At 36.3% G+C, this 26,465-nt stretch overlaps 1 protein-coding gene across 6 annotated transcripts in view; it reads right to left on the minus strand.

The window, feature by feature from the left end:
* Window positions 1–26,465, minus strand: part of PCGF5 (polycomb group ring finger 5) — a 101,941-nt gene that overhangs the window by 23,685 nt on the left and 51,791 nt on the right. For all 6 annotated transcript variants that reach the window (XM_081075276.1, XM_081075277.1, XM_081075275.1 and 3 more), the window contains exons 3-6: window positions 15,257–15,353; window positions 12,596–12,651; window positions 12,436–12,495; window positions 9,569–9,717 (exon numbers count right to left, since the gene is read on the minus strand). In XM_081075276.1, the coding sequence (XP_080931402.1) occupies window positions 9,569–9,717; window positions 12,436–12,495; window positions 12,596–12,651; window positions 15,257–15,353 (362 nt within the window). The remainder of the gene's footprint in view (window positions 1–9,568; window positions 9,718–12,435; window positions 12,496–12,595; window positions 12,652–15,256; window positions 15,354–26,465) is intronic.

Here is a 26,465-nt window from a genome sequence, read left to right on the forward strand (position 1 = left end):
TAATGACAAATAAGAGTGTTCACTAGAACATGAGGAGGATGACGAGAAGAACCTTAAAGAGAGGACCCTAAGAGCAGTGCTTTTTCCTACCATTTTATTTCGTAACACCCATGGAAAAGGGGAAAACTCTGTACCACACACAGGGAGGTAAAGGGAGGCTCGTGCCTGGGGCAGTGGATGTGGAGCCCAGGCCCTGCTGAGCTGCCCTGAGGGGAAGAACATTTCAGTATATTCTGTATATGTGAAGAAATAGTATATGGGAAAAGATTTGTTTTGTGTTTCGAGAATGTTACCCTTTCCCTTTCATGAGATAATCCCCTTGCCTTCTAACCTGCTCCTTCCAACTCAGACCAGAAGAACAGTTCAAAAAAGTCTGCTTTAATGTGGTTATCCTAGAGTACTTTATTCCTGTTCTAGATCTGAAATTAGACAGTGGTCCATACTGCAAGTTAGACGGGCTTCCAGTTCTAGGATACAATTCAACAAATTCTAGTTCTTATAAAAATTAATGTTTTGACTATTCCAGGTCCCTTGGATTTCTTTGATTTTTAAGATAGGCCTGTCAATTTCTGCAAAAAATAAAATAAAATTCTTTTTTGCAGAACTTTCGTTAGGGTTTTCATTGAATTTGAAGAGTAATTTGTATAGGATTACTATCTTAACAATATTAAATTTTCTAATCCATGCAGATAGGATGTCTCATTTATTTAGGCTTTATTAATTTCTTTCAACATTTTGTAGTTTTCAGTGTGTAAATATCACACTTTATCTTGGTTAAATATATTACTAAGTATTTTATTCTTTTTGATGCTATTATAAATGGAATTACTTTAATTTCATTTTTGGATTGTGATTCCAAGTTTATTCTTAATTCTTATATCCTGCAGTCTTGCTAAGCTTGTTTATTAGCTATAATAGCTTTTCTGTGAAGTCCTAAGGACTTTCTATATATATAAGATCATGCCATCTACAAATACAGTTTCACTTCTTTTCCAGTCTGGATGATTTAATTTCTTTTTCTTGTCTAATCGCTCCAGCTAAAACCTCCAGTACAATGTTGAATAGAAGTGGTGAGAGCATACCTCTTTGTCTTGTCCCTGATACTAGGGGAAAAGCTTTCAGTCTTTCACCATTAATAATGATAGCTGTGGATTTTTTTGTAGATGCCTTTTATCAGGTTGAGGAAGTTCCCTTTTATTCCGAATTTGAGTGTTTTTTAACCAAAAAGCATTTGGATTTTTGTCAAATGCTTTCTCTTCATCTACTGAGATAACTATGTGGTCTTTCAGCCCTTTTTAAAAAAATTAATAGGGTATATCACCACTGACTAGTTTCTGTATGTTAGTCATGGTGTGTAATCCTTTTCATAAGCTGCTACATTCAGTTTGCTAGTATTTTTTGAGGATTTTTGCATCTGTATTCATGAAGAAAACTGGTCACAGTTTTCTTTTTTAAAAACTCTATTTTGCAATTTTTATTGTGGTAAAAAAACATGTAACATAAAGTTTACCACCTTAACCATTTTTAAGTGCATAATTCAGTGGTTCAGTATAGTTCAGTAGTGTCATGTATATTTACATGTTGTGAAACATCTTCAGATTGTTTTCACTGTGACAAACTGAAACTCTATACTGATTAAAATAACTCCCTTTTCTCTCTCCCCCCAGCCCCTGGTAACCACCATTCTACTTTCTGTTTCTATGAATTTGACTAAATACCTCAAGTGGAATCACTTGTCTTTTTTTGTGACTGGCTTATTTCACTTAGCATAATGTCAAGTTCATCCATGTTGTAGGATGTGACAGGATTTCCTTCCTTTTTAAGGCTGAGTAACATTCTATTGTATCTACCACATTTTGTTTATCCATTTATGTTGTTGGACATTTGGATTGCTTCTACCTCTTATTGTGAATAGTGCAGCTATAAACATGGGTGTCCAAATATCTTTTCAAGATTCTGCTTTCAATTCTTTTGGATATATATCCAGAAATAAGATTGCTAGATCACAGGGTAGTACTGTTTTTTAACTTTTCAAGGAAGCTCCATGCTGCTTTCCATAGAGGTTGCACATTTTACAATTTAACAACAGTGCGCAAGGTTTCTTGTCTCTATATCCTCACTAACACTTGCCATTTTCACACCCATCCTAATGGGTGTGAAGCAGTGTTACTGTGGTTTTGATGTACATTTCTCTGGTGATTAGTGATGTTGAGCATCTTTTCGTATGCTTGTTAGCCATTTTTATATCATCTTTGGAGAAACGCCTATGTAACTCCTTTGCCCTATTTTTATTTGGATTATTGGATTATTTTTGTTGCTGAATTGTAGTTCTTTATATATTCTGGATATTAAAGCTTTATTAGTACATGATTTGAAAATATTTTCTCCCACTCTGTAGGTTGCCTTTTCAGTCTGTTGATTTTTATTGTGATGTCTTTGGTTTTGGTATCTGGGTAATATTGGCCTCATAGAATGAGTTGGGAAGTGTTCTTCTTCTATCATTTGGAAGAGTTTATGAAAGATTGATGGTGTTAATTCTTCTTGAAACATTTGGGCTTTTCTTTGTGAGAACTTGTAAAAATTTAAATTACTAATTTTATTGCTTTGCTTGTTATAAGTCTATTCGGATTTCTAATTCTACTCAGTTTTGGAAGTTTGTCTTTCTAGGACTTTTCCATTTTATTTAAACTTTTGGAATACAGTTTATAGCATTCCCTTATAATTTTTTCTATTTTTGTCAAGTTACTAGAAATACCTTCTTTCATTCCTGATTTTAGTAAGTTGAGTCCTTTTTCCCCTCAGTTTATCTAGCAAAAGGTTTGCCAAGTTTGTTGATCTTCACAAAGAACAATGTTTTGGTTTCATTAATTTACTCTGTTGCTTATCTGTTCTATTTCATTTTTTAATCTAATCTTTATTAATTCCTTTCTACTTTCAGTTTGTTCTTCTTTTCTAGTTTAAGGTAGATTAGGTTATTAATTTGAGATCTTTATTCTGTTTTAAGGTAGGTGTTTATAGGTATAAAATTTCCCTTTGAACGCTGCTTTTACTCCATCCCATAGTTTTGCTACATTGCGCTTTCAGTTTCATGAATCCCAAAGCATTTTCTAATTTCCTTTGTGATTCCTTTGACATATTGCTTATTTAGAAGTGTCTTGCTTAATTTCCACACATTTGCTAATTTTGTCAGATTTCCTACCATTACTGATTTCTAATTTTATTCCATTAGAGTCGGATAATATACTTTGTATAATTTCAATCCTTTTAAATTTATTGAAACTTATTTTGTGTCCTAAGATATGGTCTATCCTGAAGAATGTTCCATATGCACTTGAGAAAAATGTGTATTCTATTGTTGTTGGGTAGAGAATTCTATAGTTGTTTGTTAGGTCTAGTTTTAGTGCTATTCAAATCTATTTCATTACTGACCTTTTTGTCTAGTTCTATTATTGAAAGGTGGTATATAATCGAATTGTCTATTTCTCCCTTCAACTCGGTCAGGTTTTGCTTCACATATTTTAGGGCTCTGTTGTTAGGTATATTTATATTTTTAACTGTTATATGTTTTCTTGATGGGTTCATTTTTGTCATTAAAAAATTTCCTTGTTTCTGATAATTTTTGTCTGAAAGTCTATTTTGCCTGATATTACTATAGTCACTCCTGCTCTTTTGGTTACTGTGTGTATAGATAGTATTTCTTTTTCCAATCTCCTACTTTCAATCTATTTGTGTCTTTGAATTGATGGTATGTCTCTTGTAGATAGCATATAGTGGTATCATGTATTTTTATCCATTCTGCTAATCTCCACCTTTAACTGGAGAGTTTAGTCCATTTTTCATTTAATGTAATGACTGATAGGGTAGAATTTATATCTGCTATTTGTATTCTGTATGTTTTAGGTCTTTTTGTTCTTCTATTTCTCAATTACTGCTTTATTTTGTGTTAGAGATATTTTCTAATAAATCATTTTAATGGCCTTATAAGTTTCTTTTCCTATATATTTTTAATTTATTTATTTTAAAGATTTTATTGGGGAAGGGGAATAGGACTTTTATTGGGGAACAGTGTGTATTTCCAGGACTTTTTATTGGGGAATAGTAGTGTGTTTTTCCCAGGACTTATCAGCTCCATCCAAGTCAAGTTATTGTCCTTTCAGTCTTAGTTGTGGAGGGTGCAGCTCAGCTCCAGGTCCTGTTGCAGTTGTTAGTTGCAGGGGGCGCAGCCCACCATCCCTTGCGGGAGTCAAACAGGCAACCTTGTGGTTGAGAGCCTGCGCTCCAACCGACTGAGCCATCTGACCACCCAGGAGCTCAGCGGCAGCTCATTGACTTCATTCTAGTTGCAGAGGGTACAGCTCGCTGGCCCATGTGGGAATCGAACTGGCAGGCCTGTTGCCCAGAGCTTGTGCTCTAAACAACTAAGCCACCAGTAAGCCCATATTTTCAATTTATGAGTTCCCTGAGGATTACAATTAACATCTAAATTTATTAACAATCTAGTTTGGATTAATACTATCTTAATTTCAATAGTACACAAAAATTTGCTCCTATATAGCTGTATTTTGCCACCCGCCTTGAAAAAAGTTAAAAACAAATACATTTATTTTGTCTTTTATATTTACCTGTGCAGTTATCTTTACCACTGCTCTTTATTTATTAAGGTGGATTTGAGGTACAGCCTATTGTCCTTTCATTTAGGCCTGAAAGATGCCCTTCATTATTTTTTGCAAAGAAGGTCTGCTAGTGTCACATTGTTAGTTTTTGTTTGTCTGGGATTATCTTAATTTTCTGTCCCTTTTTTAAGGATATAGATTTTTGATGGACATAGAATACTTAGGTTGAGTTTTTCTGTTTTGTTTTGTTCTTCTTTCAGTTCTCTGCATATGTCATCCTACTTCCTTCTGCCCTCTAGCTTCTGATGAGAAATCAACTGCTAATATTGATGAGTCACTTCATTTTCGCTTTCAAAATTCTGTCCTTCAATAACTTGATAATGACGTGTCTTGCTATGAATCTGGGTTTATCATACCTGGAGCTTGTTGAGCTTCTTCAATGGTTCATGTTTTTATCAAATGTGGGAAGTGTTTGGCCATTATTTCTTCAGTTGTACTTTCTGCCCCTTTCTCTCTCTCTCCCTCCTTTTGGGACTTCCATTACGTGTAGGTCGGTAAGCTTGATGGTGTCCTACAGTCTCTCAGGATCTGTTGCTTTTTCTTCATTCTTTTTTTCTGTTAAACTAAATAATCTCAATTTTCAAGTTTTGGGTTCTTTTTCTATGACACAAATCTATTGAACCTCTCCACTCTTTTTTTTAATTTCAGTTACTTTTCAACTCTAGAACATCTAAAAAATAATTTCTATCTCCTTATTAATAGTTATTATTTAGTGAGATTGTTGCTGTACTTTTATTTAGACGTTTAGACGTGGTTTCTTTTAGTTCTTTACATGTATTTAAAATGGATGATTTAAAATCTATGTCTAGTACGTTCAATGTCTGGACTTCTTCAGGGACAGTTCTATTGACTACTACTTTTCCTGTACATGGGCTATACTCTCGTTCCTATTTGTCTTAATGGTTCATTGAAAACTGAACATTTTAATTAACATAATGTGATGACTTTGGAAAATCAGATTCTCTCTGCCCCTGAATTCAGGGTTTGTTTTTGTGGCTATGCCTTGCTGTTTCTCTTTGTTTAATGACTTACCTGTGAAGTCTTTTGTGTTCTTTACAGTATGTGGCCATTGAAGTTTCCATCTGGCTAATGACTGAACAGAGATTTCCTTATACACTTGGAACCAATAAGTCTCCCAGTCTTTGCTGAGGGACTCTGTATGTGTTTGGGAGCACACCTCCAACACTAAATCAGGTTGTTAAAAACTGTGGCTTAGTTTTCACTTGTTGTTTGTGCAGAGCCTCAAGGTCACCCAGAGGTGACAACTTAGCACCTATTCATATCTTTCCTGAGCATGTACACAGTCCTGTGAACTTCTAGATTCCCAGGAATATGTCAGACTTCAAAGCCCCTATCCCATAGACTTTGATATCTATAGACAGCTCATTCTGCCGTTTTTCCTCTTAAGCTTTTGGTTTTATCTATTGTTTGTCCAAAATGTTATTACCTCTGGCAGTCATGAAATTAAAACACTTGTCTGTAATTGGTTTTGACAAATGATCATCCCCGCACTCCCCATCAGCCCAAAGAGAAAGTTTTTTTCACTAGGCAAGCTCCAAATCAGCTCTACTAAAAACAGCCTTGTGAATGGGGTATTCCAGGAACCAACAGACAGGTCAAACAATGAAAATTATTTGTCAGTTAGGTTTTGAAACAGCTCTACCACTCTTCTGTCCCTTTGGTACCTGAGAGGCTGCAGTGGGAAAGTGAGCTGTTATTTTTTCAAGTTTATTCCAGGATGAAGGATTGGGACTAAGGCAAGTTAAAATGCCAAAAAGTCAGCCATTTTTCTTGATTAAATGCTCCATAGGTTTCTATAAGACTTTGGTTAATTATTAGAATTCTAAAAATGTTGATTCTGAAAATTGTTGACAGTATATTTCATTGCTTTTATGGAGGAGCAAATTTTTGGAGGTCCTTATTCTATTTGCACTGCCTTCCTGACCTTGGCTTTGACTTGAATTACAAAAGCAGTATGTATACTGCAATAAACTATACATGCAACTACTCCACCTCTACATTCAAGAATCATATTTTACTACAGGGGAAAGAGACGACTAAGGAGGCTATAAAGGAACATAGACATTGTTTCACTGCCACTGAAGGGTTAATAATCATGGATCAAGGACAAGATAACAGCAAAAAAATAGTGGTCTCTGCTTGGGTCTTGACAGATGCACAGGACAGTGGTTAGAAGAGGGAAGAACATGCCAAAAAGAAAAAGTTATTCAAAGTTCTAAAGAGTTTTAAATATTGTTAATACAAGCCTTTATATATTCTGGATGCAAGTACTATGTCAGATATTAGTGCTGACATACATGTTGGTACTCACATAAAGCAATAAACATTTGTTTTGAGAGGAGGGGATAATGGGAGATAAACTAATCAAGACAGAGGCTAGTTAGTAAAAGGTCTTGAATGCTAACATAAGGAGTTAAGACATTCTGTAAGCCAGAAAGTGGCAAGCTATGGCCACAGCCTTCAAACCAAATCTGGATGGCCACCTCCTTACGTAAGTCAAATTTTATTGGAGCACAACCATGCCAGTCCATTTGCTATCATCTATGGCTGCTTTAGGGTTACAATGAGTAAGATGAGTAGGTGCAACAGAGCCCAAGGTTATTTACTGCCTGACCCTGACACTGGCCTTGATTTGGCCCTCACCCTCTGCCTTGCACACTCTCAGGTTGTGACCTCAGCCTTCCATAATAAAAAAGCACACTTAAGAGATTACTTTTAAAAATCTGCATAAAAGTTGAGCAGCACTGCCCTCAGGGAAATTTCACAGGATTTATGACAGGTCAAAGGGAAAGAATAAAAGGTCAAAGATGACTCCAAGATTTTGAACATGTACACTGGTTGAAAGATGGTACTGATAACTGAAACTGCATATTTGGAGTAAAGTTAGGTGAAAGTATAATGAATATATCTTTAAACACGTGAAGTTTCAGGAGTTAGGGAAACTCCCAACTTGGATACTTAAAAGTAGAGATGTAATACTTCAACTTGGGAGAAATGGTAGGGTTGGAAATGGGGATTTAAACGTTCACATAGATAAAGCCACAAAAAAATGGAAGTGACCTCCCAGGATGAATACAGAGAAAGCATAACTGAGTGAAAGACTAGATATGAGGATATACTCACATATATCAAGTAGGAGACAGGAAGAAGTAGAGCCAGTGGAAACAGTGTAGGAATGGCCAGAGAGAAAAGGTGAGAATCAGATTAGAATAGCAGAAGTCATATAAGCTATGAAAGCTGTTTTAAGAATGAAGGCACAAGGATGAAGAAAAGTCTATAAAGGAAAGAGTAAATGGATAAAAGGTCAACTGTAACGGCGAAGTGTCAAAGATGTCAAAAAGAGGAGAATATCAAGGTAGAGAGTATCTCATTTTTCAGATGATTTTCTAAAATTCATTGCTTTATAACTTTCAAACTAGAAATCTAGCAGAAAAGTAAACTTTACATGTATTTATAAAGATATTCAGCCTTCCTATTAATTTTTACAAGATAGCTCATGTGTTAGAGATGATGATCACAATCTCTACTAAGAAAAGCCTCCCAAAAGGGGGATTACATAAACAATTGGCAGTAAGAGAAAAATTAAGGTTATTAAAAACCCTGATGAATCAAAGACAAAAAAGAAAGGGTGTTCCACCAGAGCATAAAAAACAAACAGAAGCCTGGGAAGAAAAATAGATACAATGGCCACTTCTCTAAAGATTGCTGTACTTTATTACATGTCAAGTCCAACCAACCCCTATTAACTAAATCAATTATCTTACTGTATTATAACTGTTTGTGTAAGACCTCATCAAATTTCCTTGAATGAAAAATTTTTTTATTACTTATGTCTTCACTAATATCCACATAATGGATAAACATTCACTGAAACCACTATGCTTATATATTTTTTTTTGTTGCAAGATGATGGGAACACTTGAGTTGAAAAATTATTTGTTTTTAATTTCCTAATAGGAAAATGTCATTAAATGTATTAGTAAAAATTCAACCCATTGGCCTACAGATTACAGAGAAAGTAAAAGGAGACAATTTCATGAACAAAACATGGAATACAAAGAGAGAAACAATATTTTCAATGACTAACCTTTGCTAGGACAAAGTGACAAAAATCTAAATAAGAGGTAAAGCAGTGAACATTTATAATGAAAACAAAAGTTACTTGCAATAAAAAGTTGGAAGACATTATTTAAATAGCACCATTTAAAGACCAAGCAAAATCAATAGAAGTGAGTAGGGTGTTTTAAACTCTCCAGTATAGTGATCCTTGACAAAAAGGTTCAATTAGTAGATAAACAGGATTAGAAATGGAGATTCTATAGAAAATACCTTAGACCCTTCAAGGACTTTAGAAGTTCACGTGCACTTTATGACATCCAATTTTACTCATAACCAATTAATTATATTATTGATAAAATGTATAAGCCATTAGACATGAATAGTTTTTTTTTGAGTTGCAAATAAAAATACAGAAATAAAGGAGAAATTTAGAAGAGGATGATTAAAGCATTGGAGACAAGGCTGACAAGAAATGATCTGAGTTGGTTACCACACTTAAAAAGGTAAAAACAATGTATATGAACTCCCAACAAAGGTATAAAAGGAGGTGGAGAGGAGAAATAGAGGTGTGATTCTCTGTATTAGCCACTAGGTGGTGGCATTGTCCCAGGACGGTTCAGTCATAGGGGGTTGGAAATCAGGTGCCTGGAGTAAGGGATTGCTTGGCCATTTGTAGGTATGGGACCCACCGTCAGAGAATGCATTCTACTTGATTAATAAAAACTTTGGAAGCAAACATTTTGAAACATTAGGAAAATTCAACAACAAATTACATAAAATGATTATAAAATGTACAACTGTACTTGTCCACTCACCTTTACTACATTGTCCCCTGATTGTCCATTATTTCGTAAACAATCTAGACATATAGCAATTTGTGGGTCACTTCTGTGATAGTCTTTATCATCTTGATTTTCATCACCTTCTTCATCTACTTTAGGTTTGTCAACTTTTGAAGTGTCATCTGCAAAATTTAAACAAAACTAAGTTATATATTACTCAAAGTTGATAAAGTGATAAAGTTAAGCAGCAGTACATTAATCACTAGAACAAAAATCAACTTTAAAAAACATTTAACAGTTTTTGATGAAAAATAACTGAAAATTTTAATACCTTTAAAATGTTCCACCCAACTCAACAATGGAAATATTTTAAAAACCATCAGTGCCTTATTAATATAGCCTAAGATGGTTAGGCTCACTCAGATACCCAAATGAAAGATTCAGGACTAGCTATATTTGGTCACAAAAATAATTGCAATTAGTGATTAGAACACTTAGAAAGTAGACAGGATATAAAAATACCTCCAAATTCTATATATATTCAAATTTAAAACCAAGTACTCTTTTCAAACTATAAAATATTCTTTCTTTAGGTTCACAAAATTTCAAATTAGTTGTATTCATAAAATCAGCTAGTGAAATATGATTACAATGAATTAGCTTTTTAAACATGTACATACCATGTTTCCAAGAAAATAAGACCTAACTGGAAAATAAGCTCAAGCCATGATTTTTCAGGATGACATCCCCTGAACATAAGCCCTAATGAGTCTTTTGGAGCAAAAATTAATATAAGACCCGGTCTTATTTTGGGGGAAACACGGTAGCTATATAACCTGTTAAAACTCCATTAAAGAAATCAGAATAGTATACTTTATATCCAAACATATTTAACCTATAAATACCTGCAGCCTACATATAATGCAACTATATTTGTTGGCTCATTCATTTGAGTGCCTTTAACTCTGTGTTAGATATGCATTGTGCAAGGCTTGAGGGAATAATACTGAAACTAGAGTGTTCTCGTCCTCATCCTAATACCGGTTAGGATATAGGATGAGATACAGGCAACTAAAGAAAACCAGATGGAGAAGTAGGGTAAGGCCTTTGATGGAAGAGATAAAACAGACCATGTGGGCACATAGAAGAGGTAATAAACTCAAACTTTGGGTGAAGTATTCAGGGAAAGTTTCCAGATAAAATATCTCTAAGCTGAAACCTGTAAGAATTAGCCAGCTAAACATTATAGAAAAGCCCAGAAAAATTAACAGGTTAGCTCCTCTCCAATGACTGTAGTATATAAGCATTATGGTTATATCATAAAAAGCAGGTGGGTTCCTTTCTTCTGCATTTCTTCTACATAGTTACATGGAACCCACATAGATTGTAGCTGCCTTTTATGAACCAAACTCCCAGCTCCGAGAAAAGATCCCAATTCTCCACTGAAACTAAAGACCAAATATTATAATACTTTTAAAAAGGGAGAAAAATAATGGGAAAAGGGAGAGAAACATAAAGTAGGCTATAGTCCTTCACAAGTCAGTCTATAAGATACACAGGGTCATCACCATATAGCTTCTAATGATGATCCCCTAGGCTCCTGTCCTCTTGAAAAGGTAGTCAAAAATTGGAATATTTAGTCAACTTTATATTATCTATATTTTTGTTATAGCACTACTGTCTAAATTATAATTTACACTTGGGTAACATAAGCCTTTAGTTAAGTCACTTTTTGCCAGGCTTGGATTCTTCGACCATTTTGTTGATAGACATCAAAAATAATCCCTTATTACCTTATCCCAGTCATTCGAAACCATTCTCAAACCCTCTCGTAACTATAGAAAGCCAGCTCTGCATAGTTAAGTTGAACAAATTAAACTATGATCCCCATTTTCCAGATGAAAAGAGACACATTTTCTCACCCATCTTAATGGTGTATAACTGACAATACTATGATCTTATGGGAAAACCAGGGGTGGAAGATAGTATGTTGTACTTTTTCCTTTGGGTGTACTATATACTTACAAAAAGCCTTTTCTTTGCTCAGTAAGGTTTGCCACTTTGCTGAAATTATTAAAAATTTACTGATTGCTGAGTCTCTTGGGGCCCAGAAGTGAAATGTGGACACAGCACTGGTGATGGGAAAAATTCCTATAAGCATCTAGAACTATCTTTCAAATTCCAGGATATATAAAAATTTATATCACTTGGGCTCCACCTAAGAAAACTTCATTCCAAGATCTCCTTGCTATGCTCTTAGCCACATCTCAATTCCCTCTCCTGTTCAAACAAACATGCAAAATAAAATAAATAAAACAAAACCCCTCACTGTTTAGTTGCAGGCTATGGCTATTTCTTACTTTGGTTTCCTTTAGGTCTCCAGCAAATATTGTATAATTAGTAGTCAGTTTTCTGCTTTATCTCCTTTTTCTCTCTTCCCAAAGTCCAATTTCCTGTACAATAGTACCTCGGTTTTCGAATGTCTCCGTTGACAAACATTTTGGTTTACGAACAACGTAAACCTGGAAGTGCTTCAGTTTTCGAATACGCCTCGGAAGTTGAACATGTCATGTGGCTTCTGCTGAGTCCAAGATCCTGAGGCCTAGCGGTTGGCTGTTTTCGAACATTTCAGAACTCGAACCGTCTTCTGGAACGGATTACATTCGAAAACCGAGGTACCACTGTATTTCCAATTACCTTCAATTGGAGTGACTCCAGATTTACAAACATTTACATAAAAGGTGCATTAATAAGAGAAAGCTTCATAATATAAATAAAGGAGTACATGAATTTTCTACAGGAGAAATTTGAGCTTGAAGAGAGAGATTAGTTCATCAAAGCTACAAAAAAACTAATCAATTTGAGAGATGCCGTCAGATACAGATATAAAAAAAAGTCACCTTGTCCATTTTCTTGAGGCTTATTTTTCTTCCAAAATTCAGATTCCCGCTCAAGTTCTTCTAATTTAAAAGAAAAAATACGTAAAAATAATAAACAATCATGAAATCTTTAATAGAAATGGTGATTTCATAAAACAGAAATCTGCAAGAAGCAACTTACGTTCTCGTAGTCCAGGGACCAGTTTAAATATGATTTCCTCTAATGTATTATCCAACCTTCCAAAGGGGAAAAGAGAATACGCTAACAATGAAGACATCAAAATCCAATATAGAGTCTGAGATCTTTATCTTATATATATTACAAACTATAGAACACACACAGTTTCAGCATATCTACTGTACAGACTCCTCTGTAGGCAGAGCACACCTACTTCTAAGCCCTTCCCACAGTGGTAGATTGATTACAAAAATGATCCAAGTCCCCTGCTCTACCTATATCTACACCTCTGAAGATGATTTTGAATTCTTCCCTTGATTCAGGAATGGAGTCTATCTTTTCCCTACCTCAAGAATATGGGTTAGTTTTGAAATGTGCTTAGGCCAACAGAATGTGGCACAAGTGATATAGTGCTTACTTAGTTCAAAGCCTAAGCCTTAAGAGGCATTACATGTTTTTTTTTTTTTTATTAAACTTATTGGGGTGACAATGGTTAGTAAAGTGACATAGGTTTCAAGAGTACAATTCTATAATACATCATCTATGAATCACATTGTGTATTCACCACCCAGAGTCAGTTCTCCTTCCATCACCATATATTTGACTCCCTTTCATCCTCTTCTTTTTACAGGCTTTGGTGTGCTCTGTCTCCTTTAGACTCCTGCTAACCACGAGAACAAGTCTGGAAGATAAGGCCCCATGTACACGAGAACAAGCTGCCCTGCTGAGGCCATCCTAGAGTAGCTCACTGACAGCCCATCTCCAACATGACAGAACCCAGGGAGATGGATCAGCAGAGCGTCCTGCCCAACCAGCAGCTCACTGCAGTCACGTGAGTGAGCCCAGCCAAGACCAGAACCACCACCTAGATCTGTGAACTCAGACTTGTGAGGAAGAAGAAATGCTTTTACTATTGTTTAAAGCATGACTTTTTGGGGAGGCTGGTTATTATGAAGCAATAACTGATACACTGACTGTCAAAATCTCTACTACAACTCTGGCTTTTTCCTATAAATGAAATAATCTCCATTCCTCTCTTCTGAGAAATTTAGACCATTTAGTCGTACCCTCTAAGGGCAATGATGTATGTAACTTACCCTCAAATGGTTTAGAAAAAATATAGAGAGTAAACACGCAAGCATATGACAAAACAAATGCAATTAAATGGTAACAACAGACTAATCCGGGTAAAGAGAACATAAGTGTTCCTTATACTATCTTTCTTTTTGTAGTTTTTAATTATTTCCAAATAAAAAGTTTTAAAAATATATGATATACTTTAGCTAAGGGAATAGATTTGATTTGAATCCAACAGTGATTGGATTCCTTCAAGTATCTAACAGTCAAAACCAAAAAGTTAATTTGTTACAAGACAGCACTGTAAGATGGAGTAGGTAAAAATTACTATTCATTACAGTTTTTGATAGAGGCATCAGGAAAAGATTTGACAGAAAAAGTTTGCTCTATTCTCCTCTAAATTACTTAAATCAGGGTGTCTCGTTCTCACTACTACTGACATTTGGGGCTGGATCTTGGGGAAGGCAGGACTGTCCTTTGAATTGTAGGAAGCTCAGTACCATCCAGCATGCCCAGCCTCTACCGACTAGATGCCAGCGGCACCCACCCAGTCCTGACAATCAAAAATGCCTCCAGACATTGCTAAGTGTACATGGGGGGCAGAGGGGAGAAAAATCACCCTTGGGTGAGAAGTACTAATATAAATCCAACTAGCAGAAGCCTTCCTCAGGACTACAGACTACAGTAGACCAATGGCTCTCAATGTTAGCAACATATCAGAATTATCTGGAGGTCTTGCTAAATAAGATAGTCTCCACTCTGAGTTTCTGATTCAGCAGGTCGCAGAACTGTCATTTCAAACAAGATACTAATAGTGTAGGGACCACACTGTGAAAATCAGGACTAGATCTTTATTTATCTGTAGATAAATTACTCTAACTATAAGCACTAAAACAGAAGAAAAAAAATCTACAATGTAAGACTTGCAAATCCAGATTTACAGAATGATGGCAAACATCACACAGAAATGTGTGATGTATAAGGCTACCTAGAGAAAATCTAGCTGTTTTCAGATGTGTACTTCCCTAAGATCCCATAGCTGATCTGTGATAGAGCTATGGTAGGAACAGTGGGAAGAAAATAGGTTCAGTGGTGAGGACACCTGGCTGGAAGCTGGAAAGTAAAATTTAAGTTTGCTGAGACCTTAGACCAGATCATGATAAATTTCAGTTTCCTAATCTGGAAAAAAGGGTTTGGATTAGGATCTTACAGACTACTTTTGGCTTTAAAAACATATGAATAGACTTAAGTAAATGGCAGTCATTTAAAAAATATCTAAGTTTTACATAAATGTTTGTGTACTCTTTTTTGAATATATGATTAATTAAAAAAATTAATAGCACCAAGAATAGTCTCCCTAACTATTAGTCTGCTCTGTCCACTACCATGTAGCTCAACGAAAGTAGTATATTGTGTAGAATATTGAAACTCTAAAGTGAAATAAAATACTTAAAAATGAAAATTATAAAATTCATAAAACCTAAATTAACTGAGTCAAGGCACCAACAAATATGATGTATAATAAAAATTATTAAGTGTTTATATGATTTATTTAAGTTAAATGAGCTGTAAAATATGTTTACTTACCTCAACATTTCTAATGGATTTGTCTCATGAACTTGGTTGCCACACCTTGGACAATCATTGCTATCTTCAAAGTGCTGGACAATACAAGTCTTGCAGACTAAGAAGAAAGAAGGTGTTAGGTTAAAATGCATCATTTGAACTTAAACTGGATATAATTAGAAATAGTCCTTAAAAATTACCTACTATATAGAGTACCATTCTTTAATCAAACTGTATAAAACTTTAAAATTGTAACACTGAAAATAAAAAGCCCAACTGAAATATAGCCTACTGCCACAATAAAAAGTATATACCATTTTGCTTATTGTTTTTCTTAAATACAGTCACAAACCAAGTAATTTATTCATACTACTACAAAAATGCTAGTTCATTTACACAAAACTTTTTGTCATGGAAAGAAGCAGGGCCCAAAAATGTAAAAACATTTAAGTCTACTTTTACTTCTTTTACTAGAAATTTATTTGAATGCAAAATAAATAGTTCTTAAAAGAATTTGAGAGTTTTCAACATGTCTGGATTACTGTTTATTGGCAGGGTGCTCCTGGGACAAACCAGGCACTACAATGGAACTTCTGTCCTTTGCAGTGTAAGAAGGGTCTGTGCTTGCAGGTCCCATGATTCCATGAAGCACAAAGTATGGTAGTGGCATGAAGATGGTACTCAAAGGCACAAGAGGTAAACTGGAAGAACAACTGAGAAACTGACACGGAAACGTTAATATTTTATATAAAGATTCTACACAAAGATAACAAACAGGATTTGTAGATTTTTTGGCCACAATCTATGTAGCCTACATTTCCTCCAAATAATACTAATCTTTCTGGCTATGCATCTCTGTCACTTTTCCCATAAGCTTCTATTACCTACAATGCCAACTGCCTTGCACAAAAACCTTAGAAATATTTACAGCACCTGAGCTATAAAAAAAGTTTCAGTCCAGTTCTCTATACCAATACCGCCTCCATTTCATTACCCCGTATAATCTGAAACTACAGATCAGCTCCACCAAGCCCTCTGACAACTGCATGACAAACAATTTCTTTCTCCCTCCTCATGCCCCACACTATCTAGAAGAAGTAAAATTTATCTAAATGACTGAGCAAGAGTAAACACTAAAGGATTCCTATCACTGAGATTAGGTCTGAAAATTCAAGCATATCACATATACTTATAAGAACAACAACAGTCAGAGAAGAATTCTAGGTATCTAATTTTAAAATCATTAATACATATAGAGAATAATATCTTGCTAGTTTTTTTCACTGAGTCAACACGTTTACTGAGGGCCAGACACTGTACTAGGAGTTGGGATGCAAGAATTGCAGGAAGAAACAAAACAAAGTCCATAACCTTATGGAGTTTATATTCTATTCGGGAAGGCAAACAAAGAATTTCGTTAGTAATAAGTGAGATATAAAAAAAAAAAAAGTGTGCACTGGGGCTGGCAGCTATTTTAGAGTGATCAGGGTAGGACTTTCTAAGGTGACACCTGACCATAGTTTTTGGTTGTTTAAGTACGTCTGAATCCCATATTCTCTCCCACTTTTTATCATTACATACAGGTATTGGGGTAACACCTCTTCGCTACAATTCTCCCAAAATTTGGATGAAAGAGTATCAGAAAACCTTAAAAATAAAAAGGCTTAGTTAGACTTCTGTCCTCCAAATCTCTTAGCCCAAAAAAGGTTCTAAAAAGTCAAACTAATGCTTGGGAAGGGAGGGCTGCTTTGTTAAGCCATACTGAAGTGGAGGACAGAGAAGCGGAATTCCTTTAGAACACTGCTGGTATTTGCTCTTTCCCAGGGACACTAGGTAAGTCTCTGAAATTTGGGGAAAAAGGCAAAACAGGACAGATTAGAGGCAAGAATAAAGAGGTTTTACAAAGCCTGATCGTGTCCTGGGTTCTCATCTTTGTTATTCAAAAGGTCTGTCATACTCAAGGGGTTCAGGAATTCCTGGTGGTCCATCTATCAGTCTTGGCCACATAGAGAGGCACGTGATACGCCCAGAGCAAGCCCTCAGCTGGGTCAGCCAACAGGCTCCAGGTAGAAGCCTTTCCTCCTAGGGGCAAAGATACTAATCTACGTTGCTGAGAAAGAAATGTAAAGCTCATTGATCCAGAGGTACTCACAGTTTCAAGAATAAGGCTGTGTTAATTGCTTAAGCCCAAGGCAGCACCAGTGCCCAAGGGTGCCGAAGGGACTATTAACCGATATTCTAGATCTAAACTGTCCAATATGGTAGCCACTAGCCACATGTGGCTCCTGAGCTCTTGAAATATTGGCAGTTCAAGTTGAGATGTGCTATAAGTATAAAATAAAGCAGATTTCAAAGGTTTAGCATGAAAAAAACTCAATAAATTTTTATATTAATTACATGTTGAAATGAGAATATTTTAGACAAACTGGATTAAATATTGAAATTGTTTTCATTTGTTACTTTTTTAAAAAAGTGGCTACTAGAACATTTTAAATTACTCAGGTGGCTCACACTTTATTTCTACTGAACAGTGCTCTTCTAGAGGGAGAGAAAGTCCCATCTGGAGGTGAATTTATATCTCACACCATTTCACATACAGCTGTTATTCTACTTTTGCAGATGAAGAAGACATTCCCACAGGCCAGGTAACTGTCTACGCTGATGAATGGCAGCAGAGAGACTTGAATCTAGGTTTTCTGATATGAAAACACAAATTTTATACCAAAATTTGAAGACTCTTTTTTTTTAACTTTACAAAGGAAAATAATGGAAATATCATCTCCCCCAAACATTTTTAGCATCTCTATTAAATCTAACGACCAAGTAAACATGACAGATGAGCCATCCATAGGGCACAGGAATTTACCTTATTACATTAAGTGCTTTATTAGAGGATCTTTAAAAATTTATTTTTCAGAGGCAAAGGCCAAGAAATTGTTCTTATTTTTTTTTCAAATAGTTTTAGGAAGAGAAAAATGTTGAAATATAATATTTTTACTCGTTTTCATTTTTGTTCAAATGATTCGGTGGTGGTTGTCGTCATAATCACTAACAGTGACAGGGTTTATGTAGCAGGCATCACTCTAATGCTTCAACATATATTTAATTCAACACAATAATTTAATCCTCATTACAATGCTATTAATTAGGTAACATTATTAGGCCTCTTACAGATGGAGAAAGTAAGTAGAGAACTTCAGCAATTTGCCCAAAATCATGGAGTCAGTAAGTGGTGAAAACCAGGATTTGAATCAAGAGGCCATTTTCTTAACCAATGCATGCCTCTATGATACACTGTCTTCTAATTTTATTTCTATAGGTCTACAATATATAGAAAAAAAATTGCCTTACCCCTTAATTTGGGAACCTTAAATATTAATATGTCTACTTCTAGAATCAGATCTTCTTTTAAACTGGGCATTTTGCACAAAATAGCCCTTTAAGTAGCTTACTGATTCCTTTAAAAGACCCCTAGGTACATCTCTCACACGCATTTAAAAGCTGTTAAATAAAGCACCTTATACAAGTTAGAACCTCAGAAAACCCATGCCAGAAGTTCAGGGAAACTGAAAAAAGTGAAATAAGGATTTTCTTTCCCTCAGATGTTTAAAAGACTCATTACTACAAAACCAAACCTTTATTCTTAGTTTATAATTTGGTTTATACCAGCTGTAAAACACATTTTAAAAATATCTTAAAGATTTAATGCCAAGATCTCTAAATGCTCAACTGCTGTACTGGTTAAGTCAACTGGTCCAAGATACAAAGGTCCCAGTCTGGGTTAAGACTATATGGAAACTAATTAGGATCTTCATTCTCACCAGTCACTCTGCAGACAGATTCTGTAGCCACAAGAAACACATGGGTCAAGAAGGGAGTTAGGCTCACCCAAGATATCCCCAGTTGAAAAAAGTTAAATAGCAACAAGTGCTAAAATTTACCGAGCCCTAACCAAATATAGGCTCTGGGCTCAGGCTTGGTATGGATTTACAAAACAGTCTGGACTATTACTACCCCCCTTTGGCAAATGAGGAACGTGGTACTAGAGAGCCTGAGCAGGCTGCCCACGGCTGCCCAGCTGTGTAGTAGAGATGGCATCCATCCCCAGGCTGTGCCGCAACAGGCTTAAAATTCAAACCATTATGCAAGGCATCATAAAGTCGGTAACATTTTGTCCCAGGCATCAAGATTTCATGTTTTTAACTCATCTTTATAATTAGCCCATGGCAAACATCATGAAACTTCTGCCTAAAGCTTACTAAGTGAAATCTTTCCTTACACCACTTCTTAGATTTGAACTAGGCTGTTGCCCAAATTAATAGTCATCGTGTCACCTAAAGCAGTAGTTCTCAAGTTGAAATGGGCACCACAATCACGAAGAATTTTTTTTAAATAACTTATTCATGGGCCCCATCCCAAACGAATTAAAACAGAATCTGGGAGATTAGCACCAGGACTCTAACTTTGCAAAGCTCTCCACTGACACAGCCAAACAATAACTGGGAAATTCTGGCCAAAGGAGGCCAGAAGCTGACCAAAAAGTCCTTATTAGCTGGTACCTCTCTTAGGTGGCCCCATTCCAGGATTTGGCCCTCTTCCAAATCATAATCAGAAGTCACTTTATTACTCACCATTAGAAAATCACTATCACAGGACAAAACATAATCAAAAGAATACAGGATTAACGTACCCTCTCCCTAAAATGCAGATTTACATGAGAAGCCAAGGTAGTACGTATGGCACAGTAGCTCAATCTTGAGGCAGAGCGCCTGGATCCGAATCCCAGTTCTGCTATTAGGCACATTACTTACTCTGTGCTTCTATGCACAAGGGAGAGAACAGTACCTATCTCACAGCGTTATGAGGATTAAATGAAATATATGTAAAATATGTACATGAGTATCTGGTAACTTGTAAATATTCAATAAATGTAAGCGATAACTATAAATTAGATCACTAGATGAACATAAAATCCTAACAAGGAGAATCAGAGTAACAGAATACTGAATGGCATCAGACTATGATTAATTTGATACATCCATCCTAAATAACAGATGATCTTGCTAAGAGAACCTGAAATGTCTATAATGTATTGGTATTAATCTTCTGCAGCTATGTCTACCTTAGAGATAGTCTTGCAACTCAAGTATGGTATTTTCAACACATTTCTTCACCTGAATGAGAAATGCCAATCTTTGCATGTATGATACTTCTTTTTCTGGGGTAGAAAGCGCAGGATTGACTACACTTCTCCATTATACGTTCCTTAACTTTATACGTTTAATATAATTCCTCCACTGGTCTAGGAGCTACCTTGTTCTGTCTCTTCTTGAACACTTTGCACATACCTAACCTGAAGCACTATTATATGTGGATTTCATAGTTTAATTAATAGAGAGCTATCATACTTGTTTTCAAATTTTTTTTTTAAGATTTTTTTTTTTTTTATTGGGGAATGGGAACAGGACTTTATTGGGGAACAGTGTGTACTTCCAGGACTTTTTTCCAAGTCGTGTTGTTGTCCTTCCAATCTCAGTTGTGGAGGGCACAGCTCAGCTCCCGGTCCAGCTGCTGTTGCTAGTTGCAGGGGTCGCAGCCCACCATCCCTTGTGGGAGTCAAACCAGCAACCTTGTGGTTGAGAGCCCGCGCTCCAACCAACTGAGCCATCCGTGAGGCAGCTCAGCTCAAGGTGCTCTGTTCTATCTTAGTTGCAGGGGGCGGAGCCCACCATCCCTTGCGGGACTCAAGGAATTGAACTGGCAACCTTGTGGTTGAGAGCCCACTGGCCCATGTGGGAATCGAACCAGCAGCCTTTGGAGTTAGGAGCACGGAGTTCCAACTGCCTGAGCAACCGGCTGGCTCCTGTTTTCAAATTTTTGAAGGGAGGAGGATTTGTCACAACAGGTACAAGAATCATTTGTTGGTGCTATCTTGGATGTATGGTCCACCCACATCTTCATGTATCATAGAGAGTTGGCTTCCCAGCTTTGATGACACAAAGTAATCTACACAAATTTCTCTTCTTGAGCACTGATTCTGCTATTACTGACAATAAACCAGTAATAGTCTTTTCTCTCATGTCCTTGGTGTTGTCATTCATGAGTAATGTTCTGTTCATTAAAAGTGATCAAATGCTGACTTTTGTTAAAATCCTAATGTGTTGATTTTCTGTCAATACAGAAGCATGTTTTTTCTTCTTTCCTTAACACATCACTATCTTTATGTGCCCTTCTTGAGTAACACTCATTTGATAACTTTATTGAAAACTTTTCTCTATTGATCTGCTAATAGTTTTTATAAGTAAACTGTGGTCACCTGCAAAGAGAAGAGGCATCAGTTTCCTGATTTTGATACATATTCTTACATGTGAGACTGACAGTATTTGTTTAAAAGTTTTCCAGAATAGCTGTAATGTGCTTCCATGAGACAGTATCTCCTGGTTTTACTTATACAAGACACTTGTGAACATTTTTTTTTCTTATGTTATAAATGACACATTTCTTTCCAAGGCTTACATGAGTTGCAATTTCATGAAGACCACTAAGCATTACTGTCTACTGAGAAGACTGCTTTGCTCTTGTTTTGCCATGACAGAGGAACAGGCAGCAAAGCAGAACTTGCTGAAGAGGGTCAGGACAGAGTTTTGGAATTTAAATATGGTAGGGGGATCTTAGATTAAGCAGGCCAGGAGACCAAAAGATCCAGGAAAGTTGGACTTCAATAGACAGGCTTAGTCAGGGTAGAGTCTGGTAGCTCAGTGAGTGCAGCAATACACTCATACCCCCTCCCACCCCCATCAGTATAAATTCCGTGATCAATCAGAATAATTCCTTCCTCATACACACTTTCTCAATAGCTCTGCTCTTTTCCACCTCTCTCCTCTTTCACCGCACTTACTCAGTTGAACTATTAACCCTGGCTAAATCCAACATACTCTGCTTCTACAAGATTACAACTGAACAGTGTGGGAGAAAAACATGCACCATGCTGATTGATCTCTCACCTGGAGTTCATGACCATGAACCTCAAGTAGGTCCTTCATCTGCCAGGCGGTCATACTCAATGCACCAAGTCCATTATGCTCTTCATCAATACTTCATACCTTCTCTTCTCTCCTCAAATCCCCAACATATCCTCCCCCAACTTCTCTCTCCACTGATGATCTTGCTTCCCCTTTTACTAAAAAAAGGAAAAAACTAAAGAGAATTCGTGCCACCACACCTACTCACTAGCATCTATACTTTGTGCTCTTGCCTGTTTCCACAATTTTCCTGTGCCTATCTAAAGATAATCTCTGTTCTGTGCACTAGATCCGCTCCCAATGACCTAAGAACACTGCTCCAGTATTCTCTCCTTTTACCTATGTTAGTCTTTTGCTATCTACTGAAGAGTCCCATCAACATTCAACCATATTCACCATCTTTAAAAACAAAAACGAAACTTCTGTTGACACTACTTCTGTCAGCTATCACTCCATTTCAGGGCTGCCTATGCTCATTCTCTACAATTCCTCTGTTCCCATTCCTTTTTTCACTTTCTTTACCTTTATCAAGATGAAATACTTACATAATCATAGTACAATTATCAAAACCAGGAAATTAAAATTTTCCATCCTCTCACACCTATGCAGACTTTCATTCCCTACCACTCCATCGAAACGCTCCACGAGATTGCCCATGACCTCCGTGTTGCTAACTAAGTCTAGTGCTCTATTCTAGTCCCATCTTACTGAACACAGTGGACCCAGCTGCTCCTCCTCCTCCTTCGCTGTGTGTGTACTATGCTTCCCAGGATCCCACATTTAGTTTTCTTCCTGCCTCACTGACTCCTCCTGCTCAGTGCCCCAGAGCTCAGTCCTTGGTCCTCTTCTCTATCTACACTCACTCCCTCGGTGCTCTCACTGTTTCCATATGGTCTATATGCTGATACTCTCCAGACTCATATGTCCAACTCCCAACTGGGCACCTCCATTTTGCTGTCTCGTACCTTATGTGCAATTTCCAAAAACAGCCTCCTGATATTCCACCCCCAGCCTTCCCTATATGATTAGATGACATCTTTATCCCTCAAGTTTCTCAGGCCCAAAATCTTTAAGAGTGACTTGACTCCTTTTTCTTTTGGGACCCCCACATATTTCATTAGCAAATATGGCTTTACCTTCAAAATACCGTGTTTCCCCCAAAATAAGACCAGGTCTTATGTTAATTTTTGCTCCAAAAGACGCATTAGGGTTTATGTTCAGGGGATGTCATCCTGAAAAATCATGCTAGGGCTTATTTTCGGGGAAACACAGTATAACCAGAATCTGACCATTTTTACCACTACCACCACCTTGATGCAAACCATCACCACCTCTTGCCTGGATTATTACAATAGACTCTTTACAGGTCTGTTTTCAATAGTAGTCTGAATGATGCTTTTAAATATAAATGCAACCATGTCATTCCTCTACTCAAACTTCTGCCTGACACGGGCATTTCTCTCAGAGTAAAAGCCCAAACCCTTAAAACGGCCCCATAAGAATTGCGCTGTGCCTGTGGCCCACGTCCACCCCCATCACCTCTCTATTCACTCCTCCACTCACTGCTGTCCGGCAATACTGGCCTCTTGGCCATTTCTCAACATGTCAGGCATACCTGCCTTACAGCTTTTGCTCTTGCTATTATTCCCTCTACCTGAAATACCCTTCCCTCAGATATGTGACAGGCTCATGCCTTTACCTTCTTACATCTGTTCATATGTCATCTTCTTAATGAGGCCTACCCTGAACACAGACTTATTTTAAATGTGAACACTTTCCCACTGGCTGTGGATTCCCCGTACTCAGCATTGACTCTCCCCTTTTCTATAGCATTTACCACCTTCTAACATACACTATGCTTTACTTTATTGCCTTCTATGTTGCCTAATGTACCCCAGGTGCCCAGAACAGTACCTGGAGGAGGAGCTGCTCAGTATATATTTGTAGAATAATGAGGATACAAGGGTTAGGAATAGTAAAGGGAGCCAAGATTCTAGGGCTTACAAGTGTACTATTGTAGTCAAATCAGAAATCAGCCTACATTTTCAAAATAAAGCGAGGGAAGAGATTCTGAGTTTACCAGTAATTTTTTTTGACAACTAAAATGAGTCAATTTAATATAAACTAAAATCTATTTTAGTTTTTCTAAAATACAATGATCAATTTCTATTAACAGAGTAAAGAAATGTCAGTAGGGACATACAGCTGAGGGAATACAGCTTTTGTTCACTGGTTTTTAAATTTTTGGTACATTAGTCTGGTAAAAACCAACACGTTATAAAGCAACCATAATTATGAAAAGTCTTCAAAGAGTCGAAACAGAAATTATCTTTTGTCTTCTCTATAGGACAGACTATACTTGCACTTAATGTTTACATTTTTGCTAGACTCTTAAACATACCTGTACAGTGACCATAATTTCTAACTCTGAATACTTACGTATTTTATATTACATTTTAAAAAAATCTGTCAGTGGTATCAGTTCCAACGCTTTCTGACCTAGATACAATTTATTCTCAGGAGCCAATATGAAAAACAATTTCATTTTTCATTTGTTATCCCCTAGTTTTCTTTTAGTGCCCACTATGCTTTCAGCTGTTTAAACATTCTTTACTATCTAATGCATCTTTTCCTAAGCTAAAAGAACCACACATTTCTTATAATTCTTCTATAACATCGTAATAATAGATGACACCTAAATTGGTTAAGAATTATACTTTCTTATTTAAAGAGAATCATCATAATTACGTTCATGAATGCGAGACTAGTTTCTGCCAAAATACTATTTGAAACATGTAACATCAGTAACAAATGACCTCATTTCTAGTACAACCTAAAACATTATTTGCACCCAGTGAGACTTTAAATAGAACTTCTATTTAGGTCTTTGATTTTTTTTTCATTTTTCCTTTTAAAAAGATAATTTATTTAAACAAACAAACAAAACAGTTCACCCATTTCTCCCCCGCCTCTGGCAACGACCAATCTGTTATCTGTATCAGCTTGAGTTTAAAAAATAATATTTTTTAGGTTCCACTTAAAAGAGAGATCGTATGTTATTTTTCTTTCTCCAATTTATTTCATTTAGCATAATGTCCATCGATGTTGTCATAAATGGCAAGATTTCATTCTTGTAAGTGAATATTCCATTGTGTATGTGTGTGTACATATATACACAAATATAGCACATATATGTGTGCAGGAGTGTGTGTGGGGGGTGGGGGTGTGTGCGCGCGAGAGCGCGCGTGTGTGTATATATATCGTGTTTCCCTGAAAATAAGACCTACCCCAAAAGTAAACCCCAGTTAAGATCGCCAGCCAGATGGACACATTTAGTACGTTATGACGATGTTCCAGAAGATGACATGACTGTATTTGAATAAATGCAGATTTTTGTACGTGAAAAAATAAGACATCCCCTGAAAATAAGCCCGAATGGAGCAAAAATTAATATAAGACTCGGTCTTATTTTCGAGGAAACACGGGTGTGTGTGTGTGTGTGTATTTTTTCTTTATTCTTTATTCATTGATGGACACTTAGGGTGTTTCCGTATCTTGACTACTATAAATAATGCTGCAACGAATATGAGTGTACATATGTATCTTTTCGAACTAATGGCTTTTTGGTTCTTTTTCAGATAAATACCCAGAAATAGAATTGCTGGATCATACGGTAGTTCAATTTTTAATATTCTGAGGAAACTCCATACTGTCTCCATTGTAGCTACAACAATTTACAGTCCCACCAACAGTGCACTTTTTCTCCACATCCTTGCCAACACTTATTTCTTGTTTTTGATAACAGCCATTCTAATAGGTGGGAGGTGATATCGCATTACCATTTTGATTTTAATTTCCCTGATGATTAGTGATGTTGAGCACTGTTTAATGTATCTGTTGGCCATCTATATGTCTTCGTTGGAAAAATGTTTATTCAGATCATCTGCCCATTTTTTAATCAGATTTTTTTTTTTTTACTATTGAGTTGTATGAGTTCTTTATATATTTTGGATATTAGCCCCTTATCAGATATATAATTTGCAATTGTTTTCTCCCATTCAGTAGGTTGCCTTTTCATTTTGTTGGTTTCCTATGCTGTGCAAAAGCTTTTTAGTTTGATGTAGTCCTACGTTTATCTTTGCTTGTTTCCTTTTGCTTTTGACGTTAAGATTCAAAAAATCATCTCCAAGACCTACGTCAAGAAACTT

Source organism: Rhinolophus hipposideros (genome assembly GCF_964194185.1).
Source record: "Rhinolophus hipposideros genome assembly, chromosome: 15".
Taxonomy (NCBI): domain Eukaryota; kingdom Metazoa; phylum Chordata; class Mammalia; order Chiroptera; family Rhinolophidae; genus Rhinolophus; species Rhinolophus hipposideros.